The 8,197-nt window shown below is 54.7% G+C and overlaps 2 protein-coding genes across 7 annotated transcripts; one reads left to right on the top strand and one right to left on the bottom strand.

Annotated features, from left to right (window-relative positions):
• The first annotated feature begins 1,284 nt into the window (after nucleotides 1-1,284).
• Nucleotides 1,285-5,590, top strand: Slc16a13 (solute carrier family 16 member 13). Of its 3 annotated transcripts, XM_033762829.1 has the most exons (5): nucleotides 1,285-1,359; nucleotides 1,619-1,946; nucleotides 2,088-2,231; nucleotides 2,894-3,631; nucleotides 4,339-5,588. In XM_033762829.1, exons 2-5 carry the CDS (start codon nucleotides 1,748-1,750, stop codon nucleotides 4,542-4,544), a joined length of 1,287 nt encoding a protein of 428 aa, XP_033618720.1. In that variant the 5' UTR covers nucleotides 1,285-1,359; nucleotides 1,619-1,747; the 3' UTR covers nucleotides 4,545-5,588. The 3 variants fall into 3 exon arrangements, with proteins under 3 accessions (XP_033618720.1, XP_010604053.1, XP_010604052.1); XM_010605751.3 differs by having other exon boundaries at nucleotides 1,289-1,946; nucleotides 4,753-5,590; XM_010605750.2 differs by having other exon boundaries at nucleotides 1,289-1,946.
• Slc16a11 (solute carrier family 16 member 11) lies at nucleotides 5,505-7,785 on the bottom strand. 4 transcript variants are annotated; one of them, XM_033762828.1, is made up of 5 exons: nucleotides 7,480-7,632; nucleotides 7,177-7,384; nucleotides 6,780-6,923; nucleotides 5,863-6,630; nucleotides 5,505-5,778 (listed from the first exon to the last, which is right to left on the bottom strand). In XM_033762828.1, exons 2-5 carry the CDS (start codon nucleotides 7,376-7,378, stop codon nucleotides 5,552-5,554), a joined length of 1,341 nt encoding a protein of 446 aa, XP_033618719.1. In that variant the 5' UTR covers nucleotides 7,379-7,384; nucleotides 7,480-7,632; the 3' UTR covers nucleotides 5,505-5,551. The 4 variants fall into 4 exon arrangements, with proteins under 4 accessions (XP_033618719.1, XP_010604057.1, XP_010604054.1 ...); XM_010605755.3 differs by lacking the exon at nucleotides 7,480-7,632 and adding an exon at nucleotides 7,645-7,785 and having other exon boundaries at nucleotides 5,505-6,630; XM_010605752.3 differs by having other exon boundaries at nucleotides 5,505-6,630; nucleotides 7,480-7,724.
• Nucleotides 7,786-8,197: the final 412 nt, after the last annotated feature.

Genomic DNA, 8,197 nt, shown 5'->3' with positions numbered 1-8,197 from the left:
CGGGGTGTGGTGGTGCACACCTGTAATCCCAGCACTCGGGAGGCTGAGGCAGGAAGATTGCTGTGAGACCAGCCTGGACTACATAGTGAGTTCCAGGTCAGTTTCAACTACATAGTGAGACCCTGTCTCCAAAAAAAAAAGAAAAAAAACCCTTAACCACTGATATGTGCCCAGACCAATTTCTGCATCTGCTAGTGTTTTGACTCCACGTATATCTAGACAGATCATTTTGGTATGATTTTTATTTCTCATATTTGAAATTATAATGCTCAACATGTTTTGTTTTGTTTTTTTAATTACATAGCCTCCTTTTGTTTGCATCTTTCCCCACTAGTTGGGTATGAACTCAAGCCTAAAATCGGGGTCCTGAGGAGCTTGAGTTACAATGAAGGTACAGGAAGTCCAAGCCGTTAGTGCTTTTGGGTTAGTGCTGGTGTGGGGCAAGGGAGTGCTTTTAGGGGCCTGAGGCCTGGGTTGGATAATAGGGGCTGACTGCTCCAGTGCCCACAGTTATAGTTTGTCTCTTTACCCTATCATGAGATAAAAACTGTGGGTAGGAAATGGCTGTTATTAGAAGGTAGAGAAAATGTTCCAGTTCCACTGAGGAAGGGGTAGGTGCTGTTGGTGGACCTTTGTGTGAGCTTACAGGCGCCCTTCCTTTCCTCCGTTTATTCTTGGTCTCAATGACTTGTAGATTTCCTGTTAGTGGGAACAGAAATGACAGGAACGAGTTTTCATCACAGAAATGAAGGCGTCCAGCCACCCATTTTTCCCTTGTTTTTCTGAAGCCTCTGAACTTCTCAGGGATCCAGGCATCTAGGTTTTTTTTGTTGTTGTTTTTGTTTTTGAGACAGCGTCTCACTATGTAGTTGAGACTGACCTGGAACTCACTATGTAGCCCAGGCTGGTCTCGAACTCACAGCGATCCTCCTGCCTCAGCCTCCTGAGTGCTGGGATTTCAAGGCTGCCTCACCTCACGGTATTTGGTTTAAAGATGTCACAACCTCCCCCTCCTCTCACCACGATCTGGCAATTCCTGAACCTCTCAATAAGCAAGTAATGAGTGCTTATCTCTCCAGAATCAGTTTAGCCACTACCTATCCTTAAGTGCAGGCCTTGCTGCTGAAAAATAGACAAACCGGGCCCACGACAGAAACTAGACGCCAGCATCACGCGGGACCCTAAGCAGCCAGCCTCCTCGGGTCCCTCTTACGCATGCGCTCCACTCACTGCCTGTCCTGAAGGGTTTTAATCCCGCCCAGCCTTTCTGGCCCCGCCCCCTGCCCGGAGTCCCGGTCCTCACTGGCGAGCTATGGACAGGATGTCTGCCCTCTGGGCCAGGTGCTGACATTCACAAAGGTAAAACAACCCACCCCAAGACTGGCGCGCGTCTGGAGCCTGGCCCAAATCCAGTTCGGCTCCCTATTCTTTTGCCGAACACTGGGATCCGCCTGTGATCTCAGGCCTGGACTTGCAGCTTCGGACCAGCGGGGCCACGCCTCCGCGCTGGAGTCCGGACTGGCCCTGGCCTGTCCTAGCTCCTAGGCGACTCGGTCGGTCTCCTCCCCTCGCCTCGGGAAGGGCGCATGCGCCTCTCACTGTACCTCCTCTCTACCAGCCTCTCCAGTCCCCAGCGCCCCTCCCTCCGCGCTGTTCTCCAGAGCGCATGGGTGGTGGGCTGAGGTGACGCGTTCAGAGCCCAGCTCCCGCAGGGGCAGTTAGTGGCGGCAGGGCTGTTCCTGCCCTGATGGCCGGCAGAGCCGAGCCTCCAGACGGCGGCTGGGGATGGATGGTGGTGCTCTCGGCGTTCTTCATGTCCGCGCTGGTGTTCGGGGTACTGCGCTCCTTCGGCGTCTTCTTCGTGGAGTTTGTCGCGGCGTTTGAGGAGCAGGCAGCTCGTGTTTCCTGGATTGCCTCTATAGGAATCGCGGTGCAACAGTTTGGAAGTGAGTGTAGCACCTGGCTGCAGGGTCCAGGGACCCTGGGGAAAAAGACAGATGAGGGGGAAGGGACGGCAAGGGTGAGGGGTTTCGAGCATGCCGGGGAGAGTTCCTGAGACTTCAAGGAACTCTCTTTCGCTTCCTCAGGTCCAATAGGTAGTGCCCTGAGCACGAAGTTCGGGCCCAGGCCTGTGGTGATGACCGGGGGCATCTTGGCTGCGCTGGGGATGCTGCTCGCTTCATTTGCTACCTCCTTGCCCCATCTATACCTGAGTATTGGGCTGCTCTCAGGTGAGACCCTGCGCAAGGACAAGAGAGCCAAATGCATGGATCTTTGGTCCATTGATTTTCATTTTCTTCCTGCTCCTTCCAAAAGGCTTAGAGAGAAGTAGAAGGAAAGCTTGACTAGCACCTATGCCTTAAAGGCAATTCTTAGGAAGAATGACTAAATTGATAAAGAGGGTGGGAAATTTAGGAAAGCCAAATAATGATGAATGTCAAGTATACAAACCCAAGGCTAGTGGGAATGGAGTACAAGAGAAAGAATGTCTATAAAATTGTGTTGGGTACTGTGACGGTGAAACAGATATCATTAGCCTATGTACAAAGCCTTTCAAAAATTACACAACTTGACAAAGGAAGGTTATGAAAAGAAATGGTAGAGCTGGGGTCTAACTCCAAAATTCTTTGCGAAATACTTTACAGACCTCTCTAGACTTCCCTACTCCCGTGAAGTGTATTAACACTATGCATTTTGCAAATGAGTAGACTGAGTCTGGGAAAGTAAGTTAAACATACAAGGTCACCCAGCTATAAAGTGTCAAGCCAGGACTATAACCCAAGTCTGTGGGACTCCAAGGCAAAGTCTTCATTCTGCTGCTGGTAGTGTTGTGATTACTGGGTGCCCTGAGCTCCCCACTAAAGTCTCCAACCCGTTTCTTCCTCTTTGACAGGTTCTGGCTGGGCCTTGACCTTCACTCCGACCCTGGCATGTCTGTCCCGTTACTTCTCCTGCCGTCGGTCCCTGGCCATGGGGCTGGCACTAACAGGAGTGGGCCTCTCCTCTTTTGCATTTGCTCCCCTCTTCCAGTGGCTGCTCAACCGCTATGCCTGGCGGGGGGCTCTACTACTGGTGTCTGCTCTCTCCTGCCACATTGTAGCCTGTGGTGCTCTCCTTCGCCCACTCTCCCTGGCTGAAGATACTGCTGTGGGTGGCCCTGGGGCCCAACTAACCTCCCTCCTTCATCATGGGCCCTTCCTCCGTTATACTGTTGCCCTCACCCTGATCAACACTGGCTACTTCGTTCCCTATGTCCATCTGGTGGCCCATCTCCAGGACCTGGGTTGGGACCCACTGTCTGCTGCCTTCCTACTCTCCGTGGCTGCTATTTCTGATCTTGTAGGACGTGTGGCGTCTGGTTGGCTGGGAGATGCAGTCCCAGGGCCTGTGGCACGACTTCTGATGCTCTGGACCACCCTGACTGGAGTATCATTAGCCCTTTTCCCTGTGGCTCAGGCTTCCATAGCCTTGGTGGTTCTGGCTGTGGCCTACGGCTTCACATCAGGGGCCCTGACCCCAGTGGCGTTCTCTGTCCTGCCTGAACTGGTGGGGACTGGAAGGATTTACTGTGGCCTTGGACTGTTGCAGATGGTAGAGAGTGTTGGAGGACTGCTGGGGGCTCCTCTGTCAGGTAAGGGGGATGGGGTTGCTGGTGGGCTACCATGTTGCACCATTGGGGAAAGAAACTATTCCCATTATAGTGTATACAAATATTGCTCTCTGGTGTGGTATAGTATACAACCACATGATCAATCACAGCAGCCCTGAAATGGGTCCATGGGACAAAGAACCTGAACCTCAGAAGGTCTCAGTGGAGAGACAGAGAGGAGCTAAGTGGAACCCTTGGTAGGGTACATATACCCTGGGTTTTCAGAGGACCTAGCTGGACCTGGCTTGACATAGCATTCCAGTGTCTTCCTTTCCTTTGGCCCACTGGGCCACTACCCAGTTATCTGAGCCATCTGGTTAAAGTTCTCCAGTCTCAAGATACCAGACCTTTAACATTTTCCCCTTAACTATTAACTGAAGGCATAGATAGACCACAATTGCTGGAAAGAAACCCACAGGTATGCTAGACTTAATCTGGATCATAAATCCATAGTGGTATCTGGGGCTGGTTTGAAGGTCCTTTCTGAAGGCAGGAAGGTGGATGAAACTACCTTGTGTGGCCCCAAGGGAAACCAGGGTTCTCACATTCACCCAACCCTAGCTTGGGAGTTACAACTCCTCTAAGAACAAGATAGGGAGTCTTTTCTATGCTCAGAAATGGGCCTGAGCTGCCTGTACCAGTGAACAAATCACTCATGCATGTGTGTTCTTTTTTTCTCTTGGACCTAGGGTACCTCCGAGATGTGACAGGCAACTACACGGCTTCTTTTGTAGTGGCTGGGGCCTTCCTTCTTGCAGGAAGTGGAATTCTCATTACTCTGCCCCACTTCTTTTCCTGCTTCTCAGCTCCTACTTCCAGTCCCCAGGATCTTGTAACAGAGGCACTGGATGCCAAAGTCTCCCTGCCCAGAGAGGAGGGGTTGGGAGAAGAGTAAACACCACTAAGAGGCATTCAATGCCCAAAAGCCAGAGTTTGACAGCTCCAGGTCCTTCTCCTGCCTTAACAAGGCATCCACAGAATCGCAGTGCCTTAAGATTCTTGATCTATCTTACCCAGAGCAGGCCTGGGGCTCCTGTGATATATGTGCCAACCCCTTGTATTTCGTGGAGGACTCTCATTTTTTATCTCCTTTGCTTTCCCAGTCTTTTCTGAAGGATCCTGGAGGTCCTGCTCCACTGAGCTATGAATCAACTGTGAGAATCAAAGAGACTTTTTAGTTTTATATGTGATCCCTAGCGTTGCTCTTAAAGTTTCCTCGCAGAAGACAGATGTTTGGGAAACAAGGATATCCCTTTGGGAAAAAACTGAATAAGGAAACTGGATAATAATCATAATCTCAAAAAGATCTGAGGCCCATGTGCTGATGGAGTTATGACGGGGTAGAGAGATCAGGTGTCCAGGAACTCTGGCAACCCAGAGTTCTGTCCTCCAATTCACTTCCCTGCTATTCCTTTGACTTAGAAAAGAAATCAAGAGAACTGCAAGGTGATAGTGTGTGTGTGTGTGTGTGGAGAGTGGGCATAAAAGAACTGAAGTTTGACCCGAGGGTCCTTGTAGTTCATTTCCCCCAGGCCAATAGAGGGAAATTGAAATGCAGGAAAAAGTCTGTGGGGTCTGGATACCCAAGTAAGAGAAATGAAGATGAAACAGATGGTATCCATGAGCAGCTCTCCTTTGATCCCCACAAACAGACTGACTGGCAGACCTCTTCTCCAAGACTCCTGTTATGGCAATGACAGGGCCAAAGAGAAATGGATTGGCTGGACAGACATACTTTCCCCACCCTCAGGGATACTGGGGTCCTGTTCCTTTCAGCCAGCCTTTTGGGAGATCTTAAGTACAATATTTTAAAGGTCCTCAGTTGGTTAACAGTTGTTGGAGCTTTCTGAAGCATCAGATAAAAAATTTTTATTAGAAGGAGGGGCTTAAATGAGACAAGAATCAACAAGTGGTGTCCATAGTGGAGCGAGGGCCTCCCGGAGGGAGGACAACCTTCGGAACTGGGAGTAGCTCCCCCCTCTCAGGAGGAGGGGTAGGTGGAGGTGGGGCTGGAGGGCAGGAGGGGAGAGCCCTGGGGAGTCCCATGTAGATGAAGCTGCCAGAGAGGATGAAAGAACTGCACACCAGGAAAGAAGCAGTGAAGTCTCCTGTCTCATCCCTTAGGAAGCCTGAGAGGAGAGGTAAAGAAATTAGTCCTTGAAACCCAGGGACAGAAGATGGTTGTGAACAGATCTTCTGGCTCAGGTCCTTACCTGACAGGGGAGGGCCCAGGAGTCCCCCCAGGCTCATCAGCATCATCACCAGCCCCGTGGCCTGCACCACACCTCCGATGCCCACTAGCCCCGGGAGCACACCAAAAACCAATGGGGCGTAGCTCCCGGCACTGAGCCCGTAGGCCCCAGCTGCGGCCAGCAGGGGACCTCCCCAGCTGTCATCGCTCCCCACCGCGGGCACCAGTCCCACTGCCAGCAGCCCCAGCCCGGTCAGAGCCCCGAACACGGCTAGCAGTCTTGGAAGGGGCACCCAGCCCTGGTCTGCCAGCCAGCCGCAGACCAGCCGGGCGCCCGCATCCCCGACTGCAGCCACTGCTACCACCAGCGCTGCCCCGTAGCCCCCGAGGCCCCGGTCTAAAGCATGGGGAGCCAAGTGCACGTAGGGGATGAAGTACCCGCCCCCAATCAGGGCTGTGCCCAGAGCGAAGACTGAAAAGGCCCGGCGCTTGAAGAGACCCAGGCCGAGAGCAGCTAAGGGGCCACGAGGTGGGGCCGAGGGGTCGCCGGGGAGCGCCAGGGGGCGCAGCAGGGCGCCACAGGGAGTGAGGTGGAAGGTGACGGCGCCTAGGAGCAGCAGGGCGCCCCGCCAGCCAAAAGTATCAAGGAGGAGCTGCAAGGCGGGCGCCAAGAGCAGAGAAGAGGCCCCGTTGCCTGTGAGTGCCAGCCCCACAGCCAAGACCCGACGGCGGGAGAAGTAACGGGAGAGGGTACCGAGGGCAGGGGCGAAGGCCAGGGCCCAGCCGGAGCCTGAAGACGGAAAGGACAAGATGAGGGCAGGGAGCAGGGGTGCCCGCCCCAGTATTCCCAACTTCCCGCCCTGTTCGTTCCTACAGCCCCCAACAAACTCCTATCCCAACCAACAGCCCAAAATGACCCGGGCATCCCACTCCCCTCACCAGCTAGAAGGCCGAGGCTGAGGTACAGGTGCAGCAGACTTCCGGCGAAAGCCGAAAAGATGAAGCCCAGCGAAGTAAGGGCGCCCCCAACCATCACCACCGGGCGCGCCCCCCAGCGCGTGCTCAGGGCGCTGCCCACTGGGCCTAAAAGGGGCGGAGTCAACGAAGGCGCGCGCGCGTCCAGACCCCCCAAACTCTCTCCGACACTTTTCATTGGCTGTTGCCTGGCCTAAAACTCCTCCCCTGGTCTAATAGCTCCTCCCATTGACCTCAAGACCCACTCTTTTCTAGAACTTGGTTCCACCTTCGGGTTGTCTAGAAATCAGGTGGGTCTCCCATCGCTACGCTCGCGGCCCCTCCACCACGTTCCCACCTCCCACCTTGGGGCCCCCCTCACTGGCTGCCTGCTGCACGGCCAAGGCCAGCGCGCTGACCCACGCAGTGTCCTGGGCGCTTCGGTCAAAGTGTTCTGCGAGGTCAGGGAGGGCAAGGCCCAGCGAGCGTAAGACCCCGTAGGAGAGCCCGTTCACTGCGAAGGCTGCGGCTGCCACCACCCAGCCCCAGCCCCCATCTGGGGGTCCGGCGGTCTTGGGGGTCATCGCCGTCTGCGGGAGTGAACAGACACCTGTGAGTGAAGTCTCCATGCCTGAGCCTCCGCTGAGGAGCCGGCATCTCTGAGATCCAGCGTCTGGCTGCTCACCCAGGGTGGGCTCGTCACCCGAGCTTGGGCGCGGGAGGAGGGCGCGGGAACCAGGCCTATGGATAGAACTCCTGGGTGTGCGGGAGGTACCGGGAAGGAGAAGAGCTGGATCTCTCGGGCCGGGGGATTCCACTTCCCACACGTACCCTCCCCACCTTACCCGACCTCTTTGGGCGGTGGGGGAAGGGGAAGGGTTCCGCCGCGTTTTCTCCCGGCTTCGGCGGGCGGAGCCCCGAAGTGCAGTACGGAGATAGAGCCCAAGTTGGACCGGCTCTCTCCGTAAACAGAGATCACCACCGGGGCCTGAGCCACCTGGGACGCGGGGTGCGGAGGGCGGGGGCGAGCTGAGCTAGCCAATCAGCCGAGCCGCGGGTGAGGCCAGACTCTTGAGTCCCAGGGGGATTGAATTATCCACACGCGGCTCTTGGCCCGAGCTGAGGGCGAAGAATGAATCCGGCTCACGCCCACGCACCTGCCGCAGGCTGAGCACACAGGAGATGCGTGGATTGCGGTCCTTATCAAGCCCACGGTGTGCGGCCCACGCAGGGAAATAGAAGGGGTTCCCAAAACCAAGAAGATGAAAGCTCTGTTCTCGGGAGCCTTGCTGAGGATCTGGTTAATCTTGGATATCAGTTAAACCCCTGATCTCATGGGATGCCTGCTCTTGCTCAATAGCAGGCCCTCAAGGAGGAAGGGAAAAGGGCTCCCTAATATCTGT

This window comes from Fukomys damarensis, unplaced genomic scaffold (assembly GCF_012274545.1).
Source record: "Fukomys damarensis isolate Sample0158 unplaced genomic scaffold, DMR_v1.0_HiC HiC_scaffold_13, whole genome shotgun sequence".
Lineage (NCBI taxonomy): Eukaryota > Metazoa > Chordata > Mammalia > Rodentia > Bathyergidae > Fukomys > Fukomys damarensis.
The sequence above is the reverse complement of the archived record's forward strand: the minus strand, read 5'-3'. Positions and strand labels throughout refer to the sequence as shown.